Source organism: Ailuropoda melanoleuca, chromosome 1 (genome assembly GCF_002007445.2).
Source record: "Ailuropoda melanoleuca isolate Jingjing chromosome 1, ASM200744v2, whole genome shotgun sequence".
Classification (NCBI taxonomy): Eukaryota; Metazoa; Chordata; class Mammalia; order Carnivora; family Ursidae; genus Ailuropoda; species Ailuropoda melanoleuca.
This window is the reverse complement of record NC_048218.1, coordinates 3,555,493-3,576,806: the sequence shown is the minus strand read 5'-3', so window position 1 is coordinate 3,576,806 and position 21,314 is coordinate 3,555,493. Positions and strand designations below refer to the sequence as shown.

Below are 21,314 nucleotides of genomic sequence, written 5' to 3'. Positions count from 1 at the left end.
TTCTGCGTGGTGCAGCCCCCTGGGCAACGTCTTCAGTGAGGGAACCAACCCTGGATGGTGGCCCCTCTGTGGCCCTCCCTGCGGGGCTCCACGCACCACGGTGGTCTGTCCACAGTTACATTTGTGGCTTGCTTGCCCCCAGAGGGGTCTGCTCTCCTCTCCCGGGGCTCCTGCCGCTCCCCTTGGCCACCCAGCCCGGCGCAGGGAGACCGCTCGCCTTCGCCTGGTGCGGCTCTGAAACCAGACCTGGGGGCTGACCGACCCTGGGACCCCTCCAGACAGCCGCCGCTTCTAAAGCCGCAGCTGGGAAAGAAACCAAACGAGCGAGCGAGTCTCTTGCTGGAGTTTGCGGAACAGGCTGCTGATTCTTTCCTGCAGGTAACCAGGATTGGGGGCCTGACGGATCCCCAAGGGCTCAGACGGCAGGCCCCGGTTTGCCGGTGCTGCCCGCAAGGAGCCGCTCCGAAACTTGTCTGCCGAATGCGGTTCTGGTGCAGCTGGCTGGGGACAGGTGGCGGGAGGCGTGTCTAGAGCCTGTGGCCTCAGGGAGTCTCCGTTTGGTCAGAGGAGGCACGCCCTGCCTCATGCACCCAGGGGTCTGGAACAGAGGCCGGGCTTGGGTGCCCCCCCAGTGACAGAACCCCTCCCTCACCCTGGCAAGAAGCTTCGCTTTTAACTCAAGGGCATTTACAGAATGAAGAAGCCGAAGGGTAAGGGAGGGTTTGACCCGCTCAGAGCTCTTCGGATCCACGCAGGGGGTTTTGGCCTTAGCTTCCGGAACATGAGCCGGGGGCATCCTTGGCGAGGGGCGATTTCGTCTTTTGGGGAGGAAAGGTGTGTCATGTCTTCCCATTGTCTGGGCAGTGTTCATGGGTGGCGGACCGAAGGCAGCTTCCCGAGCTGCAAACTACGGAGAGGAAGCTAGTGCTCGGCTTGCCGCGAGGCCTGAACGGGAAGATGTGGGCAATGTTGGGGCCGGGCTCACCCTGGGCCTGTGCACCCAGGGCTGGCACTTGCCCAAGAGCAGAGCTGTTCTCCCAGCTTCTCCTTCAATGGCTCCTTTCTACAAAAGGAGACGTCTGTGTGCCCCCCACTCAACTGAAGTTGTGCTGCTGTGTGTCCCCTGAACCTTGTAGGTGTGACTGACACCGTGTCCCTCTAAAGCACTGTGTGCTAACCTGGGTCCCAGTGCCAGCGCTTTGCCAGCGTCCTCTGAGATGGAAAGACCAGTGTCTGAGCAGGGTTCCCGTGCCGGTGAGGGACCAGGGCACTGTCCTCTCTGTCTTTGTCTCTCCTCTCCTCCCCTCTCCTCTCCTCTCCTCTCCTCTCCTCTCCCCTCCTGTCTGGGTTTTGCTCTGGCTTTGGCCTGGCTGTGTTAGAGACGGGCTGCCTGCACCCTGCGGGGGGCTGATGGGCATTGCGTGGCCCTGCCCCTCTGTGGTTTCTGTTCCCGGGATCCCCCGCGCATCCCGACCCCCATCGGAAGCAGCAGGACCAGCGTTCGTGTCAACGAGTGTCTGCGGAGCGCGGAGGAGGAGGCAGGCGGCCCCTCCACGGTGCCCAGAACGGGGCTGGGTGGAGCTCCTGGGTGGGAGGTAGGGCCGGGGCTTGGGACGCCTCCCCTCCACTTCGTATTTCTGTGAGGGACACGTGCAAGGCTCTGCAGACAAGGACAATTTTGTTACATAAAGACAGAGTTGTGCACATGTGGGACACCCACAAACCCCACTCTAAGGGGGTTCCCAGTCCCCCAGCTCCAGACCGAGGTCCCCACTCCAAGTGTGCACGTGGACCACTGCGGGTCCGAAGTAGGACAGACTTCTCCAGTTGTCGCCACTGTCGCTTCTATGATTCTTCTATCCCAAACGTGTGTTTGTCGTTTCTAAAGAAAAGCAGGTTTCTGATATGAGAGAGGCGCAGCCCCGAGCCGGGTCTTGCCCCTTCTCGGCTGCCTGACCCCGTGCAGGCCCCACACGGGAGGACCCCTCCCGGCCAGCCCGCCGCCGGCCACCTGTCCTTTTAGGCTGTGCTGGGAGCCAGCGTCCCTCCTGGAGGCATAAGCCCCAAGCCTCACGAGCCTCGTGTGACCTGGCCGTGTATCAGTGCAGCCAGATGGGGGTCCATGGGCAGACCCACCATCCCAGTCATGGGCTGTAAATGGCAAGACCACAGGCTACACCCGAGGGTCCCACCTTTTCTCTTGAAAGGGCCCGCTGCCCCCACAGCTCCCACATCCTTGGTGCACATCCTGGCGAGCTGGCCCTGGGCATCACAGCCTGTGTGAGTTGTGCTATTATCTGGTATGCAGTGTGTACCCCAATACCAAGGGACAGCCCAGGGTGCTGTCAGAGGATCCCCCGTGAGCTCTGCCCAGAAGGAAAGGGCCTCTCAGAACCCTGGGGTGTGGGGCCGCCCCCAGGCCAGGGGACTGCCCTTGGCTTCCAAACGGCCGGTGGTCATCTCGTGGTCATCGCAGGGACTCACCTGCACCCTCAGGCGGTTCCTGGTTCACAGGAGAACAGCCTAAGGGAGGGTTTGCTCGGGAGTAACCCCGATGCTGACCTGAACCGCCAGGAGGCCAGGAATGAAGGAACAGACGCTCACCTGGCATTAGCGCTCCCTCGGTGATGTCATGCAGGTCCCTGTGGCCCAGGCCCCGGGGTGCCTGACAAAGGCCCCTGCCAGAAGCTCGACCTTGCAGAGGAGAAACCACTGCTGTCCCCCAGCTTTTCCATGTGTCTGTCCACCAAGGGGCAGACGCAGACTCTGTGCTTTGGGGTCCCCCCCTCCCCGCACTGGTCTCCCTTGGCTCTGGTGTGTGTTTGCTGACCCGAGTCACCTTTGTCCCAGGGGTAGGCATGTGAGCTCCTCCTCCACACTGCATGCGTGCATTGCTCCTCTGCCCCTTTCCCACCCCGGCGACTGTCAGCCCTCCCCAGGCGACTGTCGCTCTCCGTAATGAGGCAGCTCGCAGGGCCGCAAGCTTCCTGCCTTTTGCTTCCGCTCCTTTCTGCCTGATGAAACTATCCTCGGGGACTCCCTGTCCAAATCGGGGTGGCACCTGGCGACAGGCGGAGTGTGGAGGTGTCCCATCTGTGAGAGACAAGTAGAGAGCTGGGTGAGAACTCCCCAGGCCCGTGCAGGTTTGGGGGTGCAGGGAGCATGTGGCCAGTGACCAGGGAGAAAGCCTAGAATAAGGGGCTCCATGGAGGGCTTCACTCTCCCGTTTAACCGTTGGGTGTGGGGGGTCAAATACTTTGCATGATTGTGATCATTGGAGGGTCTGCTCTGAGGATGTTTCTCAGCAACTGAGAAAATGTTTCTGAACTAGGAGTCTTTACCTGTGGGTCCAGTTGCTTCTATTTTGTTTATAGCACATCGAACAGTCCCCTGGAAGAAAGATGAACGTGGCTCTGTGTGCGACGTGAAGTGTTTTCCTTTGAAGAAGCTCTCGGGGAGACTTGGCAGAAATTCCAAAGCAATTTGATGTGGCTGCAAAATGATAAACTCTTAATTATTAATTAATTATTACTATTTCAATTACAACATAATGATTTATGAATACATTTTACATGAATAATTTATATGAATATAAATTATAAATAAATGAAATAGTCATTTAACGAATAAAGGCACTTGCTTACCGTCATGGGGGCGGAGGCAGCGTGGCGGGTGGCGTGGCCCTGGGTTAAGATCTGTTCACACCGGCTGTGGGGTCCTAGGAGGCACCTGCGTCCTCGCGGCGCAATGAGGTGGATTCCTCGTCGGCCAGATAACGCACGTGCAAGCGCCTCGGAGCCCTGCAGGGGGCGCACACGAGCTGGGGGCTGCTAAGGGAGCCACGAGACGCCGACATGCCGCGAGATGCCGGAGGAAGGACACAGAGGGTGACTTTCTTGCTCAGAGCTCGGCATTTTACGCCACGCATGCAAAACCTTGCTTTTAGCCTTGGTTGTGTCGTTAGTGTACTTGTGGGTTTGTCCCTCCTGCTGGGGGTCGAGCCCACACGAACCCCGCCATGGCTGGAAATGAGTGTGATGTGCTTTCTGCAGGTTACAAGACCCTCCTGAAAGGGATTTCTGGGAAGTTCAACAGCGGGGAGCTGGTGGCCATCATGGGGCCATCCGGGGCCGGGAAGTCCACGCTCATGAACATTCTGGCTGGATACAGGTGAGCTCACCTGCCGCGGAGAACGGGGTTCTCGCCCCGTTGTTGGCCTGGGGACAGCCCCTGGAAAAGCGAGGCCACCTTGGTCTGCCCTGTCACTTGTCGAGGTTCTGCACAGACTCTGCTGAGGCCTGCGGGGTCGAGCATTAGGAGGCCGAGGGCTGGGGTGCCGGGGTGGCTCAGCAACCGACTCTTGGTTTCGGCTCAGGTCATGATCTCAGGGTCATGAGATGGAGCCCCGCATCGGGCTCTGGGCTCAGTGGGGCGTCTACCTGAGATTCTCTCTCTCCCTCTGCCCCTCGCACTCTGCTCTCTCCCTAGATAAAGAAAACAAAGATTTAAAAAAAAAAATATAAGCTGAGCAGCAGGAGAACCATCAGGCTGGGGCCCGGGGCTCATGTGCTCTAGCCTGGGCCTGTGTTAGCCCCTGACATCCTGCCCGGTGTCTTTCCTGGGGGAGCGGCTGGAAAGCTGAATCTTTCCAAGCGTTCAGGTGCCCTCTTAGCGTCGGCTGGCCTCCCCTCTCAGGCTCCCATTTGCCAACGTTAGCGAGTACTGGTAATACTAATAGTAATGTCGTCTCCTGGGGAAAAAAAGGCGACTATCGCCCCTTTCCTTAGGACCTCTGAATTACTGTTCAACACTACAAATCAGGGTTTTTAAAAACCTCTCCTATGACAAGTTTCTGCCTGTTGCATTCACATCGAAAGGTTGAGGCCAATGCCCAGCGTCATGGGGACGCATGGCAGGGGTGGGGGTGCCCACTTTCAGCACATCCACACCCACAGCCGCTGCCTGGCCTGGGGGTGCTCGGGCAGCCTGGGGCTGCCGACCGCTGCCTGGAGGTGCCTGGGCCCCGAGCCTGGCTCCCAGAGCGGCCGGGAGGAAAGAGCCCAAGGTCACAGTACTGGCCGGGATGAAGCTGGAAACCAGATGTGATTTCACTGGTGTCCACAGCCCCTTGGTGTTTCTGTGCTCTGGGACATCCAGGAGGCAGGCCCTAAGGGGGATGCCTGTGGCTCCCCCCCGGGGCTGAGATGACGCACCCAGAGAGTGTGGGGCAGCGCAGACGCACAGTGGGTCTGGGAGGGGGAGGGAGAGAGGGGGGCTGGCGTCTCTGGGGTGCGTACGCCGTGCCCTGACCTGTCAAGTGAGGGGACAGCTTCCCCTGTGGAGAAGGAGCAGGGCCCAGCCCCCTCCTCTGAGCCACCTGTGCACCGGGGCCCTGCTCCTTCCGCGCCCTCAGGAGCTGGTTCTGACGGATGGCCACCTCCTTGGCGTCAGAGTCCCGGCCTTTGGGGGCTCTTGGTGTAGCCTTGGCTACTCACGAGATCATTCGGAAGCCAGTCTCACAAAGCCCAGCGCAGCCAGGGTGTCCGTCCGACCTGGGGCCGCAGGTGGGAGCACGCACGCGTACCCCTGCGCATTAGCACCTGTTACGTGCGGGTTTGGTACAGCTTCCCCTTCCGTCCTGGGCACGTTCTCCGCGCAGCTCCTTCCTGCGGGTCCCGGTGCTCTTCTGGGCCCCCAGCCCTTCCTGCCCCTTGGCGTCCCTGCGATAAACACTCCAGCTGGGAAGCTGTGGGGAAGGGGCCACTCCCCTCCCCGAGGCCCTGCGGGAGGAGCTGACGGTGTGCTGTGTGGGCTTTGCAGGGAGACGGGAATGAAGGGGGCCGTCCTCATCAACGGGCTGCCCCGGGACCTGCGCTGCTTCCGGAAGGTGTCCTGTTACATCATGCAGGACGACATGCTGCTGCCGCACCTCACGGTGCAGGAGGCCATGATGGTGAGCCCCCACCCCGCCCGGCCTGCGCCCAGCCGGCCCGCCTCCCTTCTCCCCCGTGAGACACAGCAGGGCCCAGTGTGGGGCCGGGGCTTGTGGGTCACCTGCGCGCTGTCAGGTGGGGCTCCGACACCAGGCCTGCTCTTTGGACAGCTCCATTGAGCACAAACTCCCAACACCCCGGGTTCTCGTAGACTCTGGGCGGCAGAATCATGGCCACGTGTCCACATGTGTGAGGAGGTTATGGACCCACCTTCGTGGGTGAGCACTTGGAGGTGTCCACAGTCCTACCGCCCGTGGGCCATCAGCTGTCCTTATTTGTAGCTCTTGGCCCGAGTTCCCCAACCTGGCACCTGGGGTCGGGCCCTGAGTGTCTGGTCCTCGGCCCCCCTGCTGGCCAGGGTCGGGGGGATTGAAGCCAGCCTCTGCTGCACACCACTGCCTCCCAGCCCTGTGCGCGCAGTGGCCCACGGTCACCAGGACGGTGGCAGTGAGCCTTCCCCTTGCCTGCTGCAAAAGGCCGAGCCCAGCCTCCAGGTCCCTCCCCATTCTTAGCTGCTCTGCCTCGCGCCCTGGTCAATCAACGGGCATTAGCCTTGGTTTCCCTGCCAAGAGAGGTCTTGCCCTGTGCTTCTGACTTGGTGGGGCAAAGCTTCCTCTCTGTGGGGTTGGAGAGTGGCTGCCTGGCATTTCCTCTGAAGGGCACTCCAGGGAATTCTACCTCCGCAAAGGGCAGTGGGCAAGATGTTGGGTACGCAGGCTGCCCCGTACCCTGCTCTGCGGGGTCTCCTCATTCATGTCCCCGGGGGCCAAGTGTTCTGGAAGGGGGAGAACTCTCCACGGGGCTGGGCCTCGCCAGCAGACACGTGCTCGGGGCCCCTAAGAGTTTATCCAGCCTCTGCATGGCCGTTCTGACCGGGGCACCGGGAGCTCAGGAGGAGTTCAAATAGAACAGCACATTTGGGAAATCCGAGCTTTGCTGATTCCTGAATTGCTACATCGCCTTCTCTCCGCTGACCAGAGTTTAGCGTCTCAACCAGCTATTGACTAAACACCTGGTTACTTGACCAAGAATCTTCCCTTTGACTTCCAGCGCAATCACTGATTTCTTATCCAGACAAGATTGGCGCCTGTCCCCAACCTGTCACCAGGCTCTGCTGTGAAATTCATTTTCAGAATGAAATTAGGTTTTGATCTTGAGAGGTTTATGATGCCTTTGAAAATCACCGTTCACTTGAGGGAATCCTGCCTTTTGCTTTTGAATGTCCTGCCACAGACGTAGGGACCCAATCCCAGCCACGGGTCAGAACGGCTGTGCATTTCCACGTGCTGCTTCTGACCCTCACGACCACCGGGCAGACCACAAAGTGACCCTGGGTATTGCCTGGCAGGTGGCTGGCCCTGCGAGCCACCCAGGCTTGGCCTCTTCCCCAGCTCACCAGCTGGAAAGTGCGCCCAGGAGGAAATGGAGCAGTCCCCCTTGTCCTTGTCCCCCTTGTCCTTGTCCCCCAAGGCCACCCCCAGAAGGGGGCAGAGCGGAACCGGGGCTGTTACTGGATGCTGATGGCTGCTCGCGGTCTTACCGAGCAGTGCCAGGGGCCCGGTGCCGTGCCAGCGAACAGGAGCTCAAGCAAAACAAAACAACAACAAAACTGGAGTCCTTATATTTAGCTCCGACCAATTTCTGTGGTGTAAACACTGCACTACGGAGCACTGTGGTCCGTCGGTGCTCTAACAGGTGGCCCGTGGCTTCCCACATCCACAGCAGTGGTCTTCACTGACGCCTGGAGTCTCCCGGTCGGTCCGTTGCCTGCACCTGCCTTCCCTCTGGGTGTAGCAGAGAAGCTGTCGAGATGACAGGCAGCATCCCAGACACTGACTGGTCTCCTGGGGCCTCCCTTGTTCAGCCGAGGAGGGTGGGAAGCCCAGACCTCTGCGGGTGTCCTCTGTCACGTCAGAGTGAGGTCTGCCCTGCTGACCACCATCCATTCTGATTTGCACCCCCGCAGGTGTCCGCCCACCTGAAGCTCCAGGAGAAGGACGAAGGCCGGAGGGAGATGGTGAGTGTGCGCCGAGCCGCAGGCAGTCCCGAAAGTGCACGAAATTCGTTTGGCAAATGCATGGGGAGGGACTTTGGGGCACTGGTTTTGTTTGCTGTTTGTCACCCAGTCTTCTGTGCGGGAGATGGTGACATCTCGGTGTGCGCCCTGGCCTGGCAGCTGGGGGCCCAGACTTTCAGATCTTGGCGCAGCCACCAGCCAGCAAGGACGCGGCAGGAAAGCTTAGTGGCCCGAGCACGCCGGCCTCGACATTCGACCAGGCGCTCTGCCCCTTTAGTGCTCAGTATGCTTTACACCCCATTGTTCTTTTCTGAAACGCTAACATTGAAGATGGTTAGTCATTCCCCTAAAAATAACCAGCCTCCACCCACGTGCACTCACAGAAGAAGTTTGGTTCTTACACATTATTAAGCAGCCTTTAAAAATATATATCAAAAACAAGTTTCTGGGATGCTGGAGACCTTCTAATCCTCTTCATCCCCCCTCCACAGCTCCCCCAAAGCCAGGGGCCCAGGGAGGGTGCCAGGAAGCAGCCCCTGGGAGCCGGGAAGCCCCACACAACCCCACGCAGCCCCATGCAGCTGGGGGGCCCCACTTATGCGTACACATCACGTGGGGGAACCTCAGCTTCCCTCCTCTGCTCCCCAGCCAGCCTGGCGCTAGTGGGATTTCCATGCAAGAGTGGAGTTGGGTGAAATCCCATTCATGCGTGATACCATCTTGTCTTCTAAAGCCTTGGAAGATGAGGGTCCAGCCATGGAACGAGGAGGGTCTGTAGGCTAGCACCCTGCTGCAACTTGCCCCTCACGTTTGCTGTAAATCAGAACGATGTCAAGAACTATTAATAGCGATTCTATTTACTGCATCCGTTCCCTTTCCTGCAGCGCATAATAGTTAATATGACGTACACGTGTCATGAGGACAATGCCGGGCATCGCTGGGGCATCCCCTCTCTCCTGCGGCCCCCCAACCCGGCTGCCACCTTCCAGAAACCTCAGGATCAGCCCAGGAGTTGGGGGTCAGCTGCCCTGTGCAGGCGGGAGAGGGCGCACGACCCCTGTGCCGTTGGGGTGCTGCCTGGGGAGCTTTCATTCTGAGGTCCAAAGGGATGAAATGGATTACTGGAACCCAGAACAGAGACGTGGCAGGTGTGGGGACCACGCCATCGGGTGGCTGGTCAGGGTCTTGGGGGAGGGCCACGGGAGCCCATTCTACCCGCTCTAGCGGAAGGGATGGGCGAGACTGCCTTCTTGGTAGGGCAAGGAGGTGTCTCCGGTGGGCCAGACCCACGTGCACGTCCTCCATATGCTGGCCTGAGACGCGGACATGAGGACACCCGCATGCTGCTCTCAGCTGGGTTTACAAGAGCAAAGACATGGTGTCGGCAAGGGTCTTCTCTGCCGACTGTGTGACTGAGTCCTCCTGTGGGAGCGGGAGCCTTGCCCCTGTCCAGATTCGTCTGCTGCTGGATTGAGCAAGGCGCCGAGCCATCCCTGTGGGGTCTGGAGCTGCTCTCGGGTCCCACACACGCGTCTCACCGGAAGCGCCCATTCCAGTCCGGCCAAGTGTAGGGGCTGCCTCTCCCAAGAGAGCATCCGCAGGACTGTGTGGTTATTTCAAGGATGAAAGAGCAGCCCAGTGCCTGCCCTGACTCATTTCCCTCGAACCTAGGCTGCAGTTGTTTGTGTTTTGTGGAAACAATAGAATGGAATGTTCTAGTAGGTAATGGAATGTGTCATCCACAGCCTTCCTTGGTTCCCAGAAAAGCAGCCTCAGCCCTCGAGGGTTCCCAGCAAGGGGCTTGTTTGGGGCGAGATCTCCCAGGGCTGGGACAAGTTCTTTCTGACTAGTTCTACTGCAAAACCAACCTGCAGAGAATCCCTCTCGAGAGGGCGCTGGGGAAACAGGCTGGACGGGACAGGGGAAGGGCCGGCATCGACATTTGCCTCCACCTCCAGCCTGTCCATGGCAGCCGAGGGCACGAGGGGCGGGGCACACCCGGCCACAGGGAGGGAGCTCTGTGAGGACAGATGGTGGAAGGGAATGGCATGTGCCATGCCGTGGGGGGCCCCAAAGGTGAGCCTGGAGTGACCGGAGTGACTTCGTTCGGCAAGTTCGGCAGAAGGCCGTAGAAGCTTGGTGGCCCTGGGAAAGCCAACAGATGCTGGCTGCAGGGGAAGAAAGCCATGCCAGAGAACCCTCCCCACCTGCCCTGCCTCATGGCCCTTCCTGGACAACCTCGCTGACCTTCTTTCCTGATTGTGATCCCTCAAATGCAGTGTATTCGAGAAGGGCAGCGGGTTGGGTTTACAGATCAGCAAGGAAAAAGCCTCGTGGGATTCGGACCCAGGTCCGCCTGACCCGACTGCCTCCTGACCTCTGGGACAGTAGTGCCCTGGCTCAGCCTGTCACCCAGGCTGCATTTTGTCAGTAACTCAAGAGCTGGAGTGGAAACTTTCTTTTCTGTGAGTTCCTTCACCTTCTGGATGACCTCATCTCCCTGCAGAAGCCACTAGACTGGGGTCCGCCACCAGGAGCCGGGATGGTGGCCTGGTGCATTCTCATGGAAACTCCAGGAGGGCTGGCCCTGGGAGGTGAGCCTGGGGTGGAGGAGGGGTAGGTGACCACAGACCCCCACCGTCCCAGGGCCTGCTTCCAGGAAGACACCTGAACACCGCACTCAAGTCTGCTGACTCCTGTTCCCCGAGTCAATACTGGATCAGTGATCTGGAGTGGACATGGAGGCCTAGTCACAGTGGACTGTTTATATCCCGGTGCCCGGCCTGCTTCCTGGAGAGGGACATGGGCAGGGCCCCCGTGGAAGGAGTGACTGCGTCAAGCCATTTCCTGGCCTTACTGCCCCATCAGAGCCCTGGTTCTCCATGATGACTGCCAACGGGAGGCTTTCCTTCTTCCTGAGAGGCCTGGCCAGCATGGCGTGGGTCTGCGGGAGCCGTGGGCCCTGCTCAGAGTGCCGTTGATAGCTGCTGGTGAATACAAGACCTCCTCTGTGCCAAGCTTTACGCCGCATGCTGTCATTGCTCTCCCATGTCGCCGTCACGATGGCCCTCCCCTTTGTGCTGCTCAGACACTTGATCAGCCGCTGGCTGTGTGTGTGCCGATCCCCCCGTTCTGCACTTGGTGATGGAGCACCTTCCCGGGCCTGAGCAAGGCTTACAAGCGTGGGAGCCTGCCAGGTCACCAGCAGGAGGCAGAATGGGCCCAACGGGCCTGGCTCCAGCACTGCTCCCCAGCCTCCTGGGCCCAAACCAGGACCTCAGACTTGGAAAGGCACCTGCCCCCTTGGCAACGGGCAGCCTGGGATGGGCCCTGATATGCAGCCCCATCCGTGTGTCCACGAGGGGGTTGGGGGAGGCCCAGGCATTTCCAGATGGGCCTGGAGGTGAGGAGGCGTGGCAGGCAGTCCCTGATGGCAGCTCTGGCTCTGCTGCTCCCCCAGGTCAAGGAGATCCTGACAGCTCTGGGCTTGTTGTCTTGTGCCAACACACGGACTGGAAGCCTCTCTGGCGGCCAGCGGAAGCGCCTGGCCATTGCCCTGGAGCTGGTGAACAATCCTCCCGTCATGTTCTTCGATGAGCCCACCAGGTAATCAAGAACAGCGGAGGGAAGAGCCCTGCCCTCTCTACCAGCAGTTTTTGCAGGAGCCCCTAGAGTCACCTCAGAAGGGGGAAGCATGTGCTCTGCCTGCCCATCTTTTTCTCCTATCCTGGGGTCCCAAGCAGAGACCTGACTCCCCCCCTCCCTGTCTGACTCTAGAAGATATGAGGGGCTCAGGTTTGCAGGATGGAGCTCCCCACTGTGCTATGAATGCGGAGTATGGTTTGGGGGGTCCCACAGGCATTTCACAGTGCCCCTTGCCTTACAGTGGCCTGGACAGCGCCTCCTGCTTCCAGGTGGTCTCCCTGATGAAAGGGCTGGCGCAAGGAGGGCGGTCCATCATCTGTACCATCCACCAGCCCAGCGCCAAGCTCTTTGAACTCTTCGACCAGGTACATGTGGTGATAGCCCAGGTGACACCAAATCCCAGGGACTCACAGTTTCCTGGCAGTTCCTGGGGGTGTCTTCATTTTTGAGTGGCCTTAAGTGTTACGTTTCATAAGACTCTGGAGTCATAAGCAGCTGAGGTCGCAGGGCGGGAGAGGGTAGAAGGAGCTGGCCGGTATTCTCCCTCTGGAGCTGATATCCAGCCGAGGGGTCTGACATTGCTAAAGCTTTTCCACCCTCACCCCTGTAACAATGGAGAACGCTTGTTTTACAGAATTGAATGGCAGGTTATCATATGTGTACAACATCATTTCTTTTATAAATTGTAGGTTTTGATATTGTAAGAAAAAAAAAAGGCCCAGGGATGAAATGTGTACAGCTTCAAGATTTTTCCTAGCAGGTGGTTGGTGTGAGGGGAAAGAAAAGCAATATAATAAAGTAATACATGTCCATATGATATCTTCCCTGACTTAAAGTTCCCTTTAAACTTCAGCATTTTAGGGAGGTAATATAAAACTCTCCTGAAAGAGAGAGAAATTGATTGATGGATGGGTGGTTGGGTAGGTGGGTGGGTGAATGGATGGAAAGATGGATGGATGGAGGGTTGAATGGGTAATGGATGGATGGATGGATAGGTAAATGGGTGGGTGGGTGGATGGATAAAAGGTTGAATGGGTAGTGGATGGATGGATGGATGAGTGGGTGGGTGGATGGAAAGATGGATGGTTGGATGGAAGGTTGAATGGGTGGTGGATGGATGGGTGTATGGATAGGTAAATGGGAGGGTGGATGGATGGGTGGGTGGGTAGGTAAATGGGAGGGTGGATGGATGGATAGGTAAATGGGTGGGTGGGTGGATGGGTGGGTAGTGGATGCATGTGTAGATGATTGGGTAGGTGGGTGGGTAGAAGGTTGAATGGGTGATGGATCGAGGGGTCGATGGATTGGCAGCTCCTGTTGCTTTACAAAGGAGGACGAGGTTGATGTTCTCCCTCTCCTTACTTTTTTCCAGCTTTACGTCCTCAGTCAAGGACAATGTGTGTACCGGGGAAAAGTCTCAAATCTCGTACCATACTTGAGGGATTTAGGTCTGAACTGCCCAACCTATCACAACCCAGCTGACTTTGGTAAGTAGAGCCTTGACCCGCTGGAGGGGAAAGAAAGGGGCTGTTTTCCACTCTCAGTGGGTTTCTGCATTTACCTGAAGCCCCCAAATCTGGAATTCCTTAAATCCACATATGGCTCAACTCCCATCCTGTGGTGGCACTTCTAAGAACAGATAAGAGTTTTCTTTCTTCCAGAGAAGATATCTGGGAACTAGAACAAGGATGCTGTGGCTAGGAGCCATGTTTCCTAATGCTTTGCCCTATTGGGTATCTGATTTAAAGGAAGGTATTTCTGAATATAAATAACCTTTAAAAATAAAAAATGACCCTTTTACATTGATGAACTGATGTGTTAAAATGTGGATTTAAATTTCCACCAAACAGAACAAAAAAGGGGATGCTCAGAGTCCAGAGACCAAGTTGATGGTCTTAGCTCCGTCTCCTGAGTTGGTGGTCCCAGGGTTGGCAGCCCAGTGCGCCATGTCTCGGCCCTTGAGAGGCAGGAGCCCACACCTGCATGCTGGAGTTGCTCCCAGGCACCTCCCCTGGCCATGCCCTCCAGGACGTTGATGCCGCTGCTGTGGCCATCACTTTCTCCCCACCTGCTGGGGCTCTGGGCCCAGCACGTCTCCTCCACACCATACCCCACACACCTGTCAGCAAGCCACACAGCCTCTCCAGGCCGTGTCTCCAAAACCAATTCTCCTCCTCCATCCAGCTCTGCAAGCCAGGGAGCCTGGCATCCCTCTTGCCTTCTCTTTCTCTCAAGCTTCATATTTACTAGACTGCCAAGTGCTTGACACCCCCCACCCAGTCGTGTTCCCCCACCTCAGCCCCTGTGCTGGGGTCGAGTCTTGGCCAGCATATTCTGCCTGCCCATGGCTGCTGCAAGGAAGCCCCATAGGCTGGTTGGCCTAAAACAGCAGAAATTCATCCTCTCGCAGTGCTGGGGCTGGAAGACAAGGTGTGGGCAGGGCCGTGTTGCCTCAGAGTGCTCCAGGAGAGGGTCCTTCCTGCCATTCCATCTCCTGGAGGCTCCAGCATTCCTGGGCTGGTGGCTGGGCCTCTCCAGTCTCTGCCCTTGTCCTTGCATGGCTTTTTTTTCTCGGTGTCTCTGGATGTCCTCTCCTCCTCTTGCAAGGACACCAGTCATGGGACTCAGGGCCCACCCGAAATCCAGGATGATTTCATCTCAAGATCCATAACTAATTATATCTGCAAAGAGCATTTTCCAAATACAGCCACATTCTGAGGTTCCAGGTGGACATGAATGGGGGGGACCCTCTCAATCTAATGCATGCCTTCTCTGTCCCAGCCATCAGCCTTTCTCATCCAGATGTTTCTCCCCCAAGCAGCTGGCCACAGCACTGCTGGGATTCCATATCTCTACATCATCATCCCCCAAATTGTGTTCCATGAGAACACGGTTCCCAGGCCAGGCTCTATCTTCTGAGATGTGGGTCATGACAGAGAGGGGGCACATAGTGGACAGGAAGGGGCCGAGGGAGAGGGAAGTCTCACCTAAAGAAAGGCTTCGGTGTGTTGTGAAGGCAGTGGATGGAGCCAGTGGTCATCATACACTTGTTCCCCAGAGAGAGAAAGCAGGTGGGGGCAGGGGCCACTGAGCAGGGGCAGAGTGTGGAAGTCCAGAGCTTGCAAAGAGGAGAAAACCTAGGGGGTAGGAAACCGGGCACATGGGACTGTGGGAAGGTCTCAGGAAAGTGAGAGTATTCCCTTCTGGCAGCTTCTCTTCCCTCTGCGTCACCGGAGAGAGGGTGGGAGGGGAGGGGAGAGTGGCCATGTGGAGCATGGTGGAGCATGGGGTGTGAGTGAGCAGGTGAGCCGGCCACGCTGGGCTCAGGTGGCATCACCGATGACGATGTTCTCTTGTGGCAGCATGTCCTGGTTTATGACAGGCTCTAGGAGGGCTGGGGGAAAGCAGATAGCTGCTGTGGCCTGAGGGCAGGGCCAAAAAAATCGAGGCCGGTGACTTTGGGTTTCAGCAAGGATGTTAGTGAGGGGAGGGGCCGTGGGAAGGAGGCATGGGAGATTGCAGGTCGTGGTGGGAAGGAGCGGCAGTCGTGTGGGGTGTGGAACCAGGGGCCGCAGAGAGGCCGTGGGATCCAGAGACGGGGTCTGGAGGACACGCTCCCTGGGGATCAGGAGGTGGGGCCGACAGTCCCAAGCTGGCCTGTGGCTCTGGGCCCCTCTCCATGGTGCTGAAGCTCTGTCTCTGCGCCCATCGCTCCCGCTCCCTGTGGAGCCCAGAGGGACACGCAAGCCCCGTCCTGCTCATCCCTTGCCTCCAATCCTGGGGCTTGAATGCCCGAGGCAGGCATTCAGGAACCATCACTGGGTGAATAAGTTAATAGACGCACAAGCTGGTTACCCCCCAGGCTCCCTGGCATCACCATCTGAATTTGCATTTCTAGGATCCTGACATGATACATGGCCTTGCTGGGGATTTTAGAGCTGACGAAATATTGGTTGCAGAATGAGCTTATCATATCATGCAGCATCCATATAATCCATTAAAAGTACTCCTGCGAGGCTCATGGCTGTATCGTTGCAAAATGAACAAGGCCTGGGCTCATGTTAGCGACGGGGGCTCCTCCCCAGGGGGGCCTGGAGTTGACCCGTCTGTGTCTCCCACAGTCATGGAGGTCGCATCCGGCGAATACGGCGATCAGAACGGCCGCCTGGTGAGAGCCGTCCGGGAGGGCATGTGTGACTCTGACCACAGGAGAGAGCCTGGGGGGGATGCCGAGGTGAACCCTTTTCTTTGGCACCGGCCCTCTGAAGAGGTAAAGCAGGCAAAACGATTGAAGGGGTGGAGAAAGGTAATGCAAAGCTCCGGCCCCCCGCGGGACGGCTGCATGCTGCGCCTTGCACCCTGCCGCATGGGGGCTCTTCCTCAGCCAAGGGGAGCTGCGTCCGGGGCTGGCGGCTCACGTCCCCCCGGTCCTGTGTGTGCCCGCAGGATTCCACCTCCATGGAGGGATGCCACAGCTTCTCGGCCAGCTGCCTCACCCAGTTCTGCATCCTCTTCAAGCGGACCTTCCTCAGTATCATGAGGGATTCGGTAAGGCTGTTGGCCAACGTCTCTGAGGGCAGAGGGGGCTGCGGGGTCACTTCCCTGTTAGTTCATCCTGACTGAGCTCTCAGGCTGTTTTCCCTGCATTTGCATGGGTCAGCTTTCCCTCCGCGATGCTGCCGTGACAAACACTCCCCAGTGGCTAGACAGGAAATACGCAGGTTGCGCTGCGGTCATGTGTTGGTGGCTGTGGCTGGTGGCCCCACCCTACATGTCTCATCCTGGGACCCAGAATGGAGACATGGCTCCTTTTCTGGAACACGATGAGGGCAGCCTGTAAAAGTTCCCACTGGAGGTGGCAGATCCTCTCTTGTGCTCGCATTCCTCTGGCCAAGCCCAAGTGGGAGTGTGCCCGTCTCTGAAGGAGGCCCTGGGGCACAGGGCACCGGCAGGTGCACAGAGCCCGGTTGGGCAGGAGGTGGTGAGAGCCTGGGAGCCATGATTCTGTCCACCCATCACAGTGGACAATCTGGCAGGCTCCCTGCTGAGGAGAGCTGAGTGCCCAGTGGGGCCTCTGGGACTGCTTTGACCGCTGGGGGCCTTGTCGCTGCCCAGGCTAGAGCACTCCGGGGAGGGGCCTCAGCTGTATCCATTCTCTGCCCCTCCCAGCACTGTCCCCTCCTCTGAAGGCAGACTGCCCTTCGCGCCATTCGTGAAGGTGATTTAACAGAGGACAGCAAGTGCTTCTGTTTTAACAGCAGCAAGCTGCTGTGTGTCTGTGTGTATGTGTGGCCTACTGCCTGTGTGGGTCTCTGTGTGTGTCTCTGTGTGACAGTAAACTGTGTGTCTGTGTGTGTATGTGTGTGTGTGTGTGTTTCTGTGTGTGTGTGTCTGTCTGTATGACTCTGTGTCTGTGTGTGTCTGTATGACTCTGTGTGTGTGTGTCTGTGTGTCTGTGTGTGTCTCTGTGTGCCTCTGTGTGTGTGTGTGTCTGTGTGTGTGTGGGGGGGGGTTGGGGCTTGTTTTTCTGGAGGAGAAATCGGGGCCTGATGCCTCCGAAGGCCTTGGCCTCGCAGTCTTTGCCCGACCCCCATGCCCATCAGCGAGAGCTGCATCTTCCCCCAGGTCCTGACGCACCTGCGAATCACGTCTCACATTGGAATCGGGCTCCTCATCGGCCTGCTGTACCTGGGGATTGGGAACGAAGCCAAGAAGGTCCTGAGTAACTCCGGCTTCCTCTTCTTCTCCATGCTGTTCCTCATGTTTGCGGCCCTCATGCCCACCGTTCTCACGTGTGAGTGCCTGACCCTATACCCACCCACCAATGGGGGACCGAGGTCATGGCTCGCCCGATAGACGAGTATTGTGACACAGAACATCTTGGTTTTTCGAAATATCACTTTTTTTGTTGACAGGGACTATCGTATTTTCTCTTAGAGAAGAAAATACATGCCACGTTTAAGCCAAAGGAATTNTTCTGCGTGGTGCAGCCCCCTGGGCAACGTCTTCAGTGAGGGAACCAACCCTGGATGGTGGCCCCTCTGTGGCCCTCCCTGCGGGGCTCCACGCACCACGGTGGTCTGTCCACAGTTACATTTGTGGCTTGCTTGCCCCCAGAGGGGTCTGCTCTCCTCTCCCGGGGCTCCTGCCGCTCCCCTTGGCCACCCAGCCCGGCGCAGGGAGACCGCTCGCCTTCGCCTGGTGCGGCTCTGAAACCAGACCTGGGGGCTGACCGACCCTGGGACCCCTCCAGACAGCCGCCGCTTCTAAAGCCGCAGCTGGGAAAGAAACCAAACCAAGCGAGCGAGTCTCTTGCTGGAGTTTGTGGAACAGGCTGCTGATTCTTTCCTGCAGGTAACCAGGATTGGGGGCCTGACGGATCCCCAAGGGCTCAGACGGCAGGCCCCGGTTTGCCGGTGCTGCCCGCAAGGAGCCGCTCCGAAACTTGTCTGCCGAATGCGGTTCTGGTGCAGCTGGCTGGGGACAGGTGGCGGGAGGCGTGTCTAGAGCCTGTGGCCTCAGGGAGTCTCCGTTTGGTCAGAGGAGGCACGCCCTGCCTCATGCACCCAGGGGTCTGGAACAGAGGCCGGGCTTGGGTGCCCCCCCAGTGACAGAACCCCTCCCTCACCCTGGCAAGAAGCTTCGCTTTTAACTCAAGGGCATTTACAGAATGAAGAAGCCGAAGGGTAAGGGAGGGTTTGACCCGCTCAGAGCTCTTCGGATCCACGCAGGGGGTTTTGGCCTTAGCTTCCGGAACATGAGCCGGGGGCATCCTTGGCGAGGGGCGATTTCGTCTTTTGGGGAGGAAAGGTGTGTCATGTCTTCCCATTGTCTGGGCAGTGTTCATGGGTGGCGGACCGAAGGCAGCTTCCCGAGCTGCAAACTACGGAGAGGAAGCTAGTGCTCGGCTTGCCGCGAGGCCTGAACGGGAAGATGTGGGCAATGTTGGGGCCGGGCTCACCCTGGGCCTGTGCACCCAGGGCTGGCACTTGCCCAAGAGCAGAGCTGTTCTCCCAGCTTCTCCTTCAATGGCTCCTTTCTACAAAAGGAGACGTCTGTGTGCCCCCCACTCAACTGAAGTTGTGCTGCTGTGTGTCCCCTGAACCTTGTAGGTGTGACTGACACCGTGTCCCTCTAAAGCACTGTGTGCTAACCTGGGTCCCAGTGCCAGCGCCTTGCCAGCGTCCTCTGAGATGGAAAGACCAGTGTCTGAGCAGGGTTCCCGTGCCGGTGAGGGACCAGGGCACTGTCCTCTCTGTCTTTGTCTCTCCTCTCCTCCCCTCTCCTCTCCTCTCCTCTCCTCTCCTCTCCCCTCCTGTCTGGGTTTTGCTCTGGCTTTGGCCTGGCTGTGTTAGAGACGGGCTGCCTGCACCCTGCGGGGGGCTGATGGGCATTGCGTGGCCCTGCCCCTCTGTGGTTTCTGTTCCCGGGATCCCCCGCGCATCCCGACCCCCATCGGAAGCAGCAGGACCAGCGTTCGTGTCAACGAGTGTCTGCGGAGCGCGGAGGAGGAGGCAGGCGGCCCCTCCACGGTGCCCAGAACGGGGCTGGGTGGAGCTCCTGGGTGGGAGGTAGGGCCGGGGCTTGGGACGCCTCCCCTCCACTTCGTATTTCTGTGAGGGACACGTGCAAGGCTCTGCAGACAAGGACAGTTTTGTTACATAAAGACAGAGTTGTGCACATGTGGGACACCCACAAACCCCACTCTAAGGGGGTTCCCAGTCCCCCAGCTCCAGACCGAGGTCCCCACTCCAAGTGTGCACGTGGACCACTGCGGGTCCGAAGTAGGACAGACTTCTCCAGTTGTCGCCACTGTCGCTTCTATGATTCTTCTATCCCAAACGTGTGTTTGTCGTTTCTAAAGAAAAGCAGGTTTCTGATATGAGAGAGGCGCAGCCCCGAGCCGGGTCTTGCCCCTTCTCGGCTGCCTGACCCCGTGCAGGCCCCACACGGGAGGACCCCTCCCGGCCAGCCCGCCGCCGGCCACCTGTCCTTTTAGGCTGTGCTGGGAGCCAGCGTCCCTCCTGGAGGCATAAGCCCCAAGCCTCACGAGCCTCGTGTGACCTGGCCGTGTATCAGTGCAGCCAGATGGGGGTCCATGGGCAGACCCACCATCCCAGTCATGGGCTGTAAATGGCAAGACCACAGGCTACACCCGAGGGTCCCACCTTTTCTCTTGAAAGGGCCCGCTGCCCCCACAGCTCCCACATCCTTGGTGCACATCCTGGCGAGCTGGCCCTGGGCATCACAGCCTGTGTGAGTTGTGCTATTATCTGGTATGCAGTGTGTACCCCAATACCAAGGGACAGCCCAGGGTGCTGTCAGAGGATCCCCCGTGAGCTCTGCCCAGAAGGAAAGGGCCTCTCAGAACCCTGGGGTGTGGGGCCGCCCCCAGGCCAGGGGACTGCCCTTGGCTTCCAAACGGCCGGTGGTCATCTCGTGGTCATCGCAGGGACTCACCTGCACCCTCAGGCGGTTCCTGGTTCACAGGAGAACAGCCTAAGGGAGGGTTTGCTCGGGAGTAACCCCGATGCTGACCTGAACCGCCAGGAGGCCAGGAATGAAGGAACAGACGCTCACCTGGCATTAGCGCTCCCTCGGTGATGTCATGCAGGTCCCTGTGGCCCAGGCCCCGGGGTGCCTGACAAAGGCCCCTGCCAGAAGCTCGACCTTGCAGAGGAGAAACCACTGCTGTCCCCCAGCTTTTCCATGTGTCTGTCCACCAAGGGGCAGACGCAGACTCTGTGCTTTGGGGTCCCCCCCTCCCCGCACTGGTCTCCCTTGGCTCTGGCGTGTGTTTGCTGACCCGAGTCACCTTCGTCCCAGGGGTAGGCATGTGAGCTCCTCCTCCACACTGCATGCGTGCATTGCTCCTCTGCCCCTTTCCCACCCCGGCGACTGTCAGCCCTCCCCAGGCGACTGTCGCTCTCCGTAATGAGGCAGCTCGCAGGGCCGCAAGCTTCCTGCCTTTTGCTTCCGCTCCTTTCTGCCTGATGAAACTATCCTCGGGGACTCCCTGTCCAAATCGGGGTGGCACCTGGCGACAGGCGGAGTGTGGAGGTGTCCCATCTGTGAGAGACAAGTAGAGAGCTGGGTGAGAACTCCCCAGGCCCGTGCAGGTTTGGGGGTGCAGGGAGCATGTGGCCAGTGACCAGGGAGAAAGCCTAGAATAAGGGGCTCCATGGAGGGCTTCACTCTCCCGTTTAACCGTTGGGTGTGGGGGGTCAAATACTTTGCATGATTGTGATCATTGGAGGGTCTGCTCTGAGGATGTTTCTCAGCAACTGAGAAAATGTTTCTGAACTAGGAGTCTTTACCTGTGGGTCCAGTTGCTTCTATTTTGTTTATAGCACATCGAACAGTCCCCTGGAAGAAAGATGAACGTGGCTCTGTGTGCGACGTGAAGTGTTTTCCTTTGAAGAAGCTCTCGGGGAGACTTGGCAGAAATTCCAAAGCAATTTGATGTGGCTGCAAAATGATAAACTCTTAATTATTAATTAATTATTACTATTTCAATTACAACATAATGATTTATGAATACATTTTACATGAATAATTTATATGAATATAAATTATAAATAAATGAAATAGTCATTTAACGAATAAAGGCACTTGCTTACCGTCATGGGGGCGGAGGCAGCGTGGCGGGTGGCGTGGCC

The 21,314-nt window shown here is 58.2% G+C and overlaps 1 protein-coding gene across 5 annotated transcripts in view; it reads left to right on the top strand.

Moving 5' to 3' along the window:
- LOC100470191 (ATP-binding cassette sub-family G member 1) overlaps window positions 1–17,577 on the top strand; it is an 83,841-nt gene extending 66,264 nt beyond the window's left edge. Inside the window, exons 5-13 of one of the 5 annotated variants that reach the window (XM_034655314.1) lie at window positions 4,053–4,170; window positions 5,821–5,953; window positions 7,960–8,010; window positions 11,471–11,616; window positions 11,897–12,020; window positions 13,028–13,142; window positions 15,777–15,961; window positions 16,102–16,203; window positions 17,281–17,577. In XM_034655314.1, coding sequence (XP_034511205.1) covers window positions 4,053–4,170; window positions 5,821–5,953; window positions 7,960–8,010; window positions 11,471–11,616; window positions 11,897–12,020; window positions 13,028–13,142; window positions 15,777–15,961; window positions 16,102–16,203; window positions 17,281–17,511 — 1,205 coding nt within the window. In that variant the 3' untranslated portion in view covers window positions 17,512–17,577. The remainder of the gene's footprint in view (window positions 1–4,052; window positions 4,171–5,820; window positions 5,954–7,959; window positions 8,011–11,470; window positions 11,617–11,896; window positions 12,021–13,027; window positions 13,143–15,776; window positions 15,962–16,101; window positions 16,204–17,280) is intronic. The other 4 variants (XM_034655352.1, XM_034655324.1, XM_034655332.1 and 1 more) reach the window with 4 other exon arrangements.
- Window positions 17,578–21,314: the final 3,737 nt, after the last annotated feature.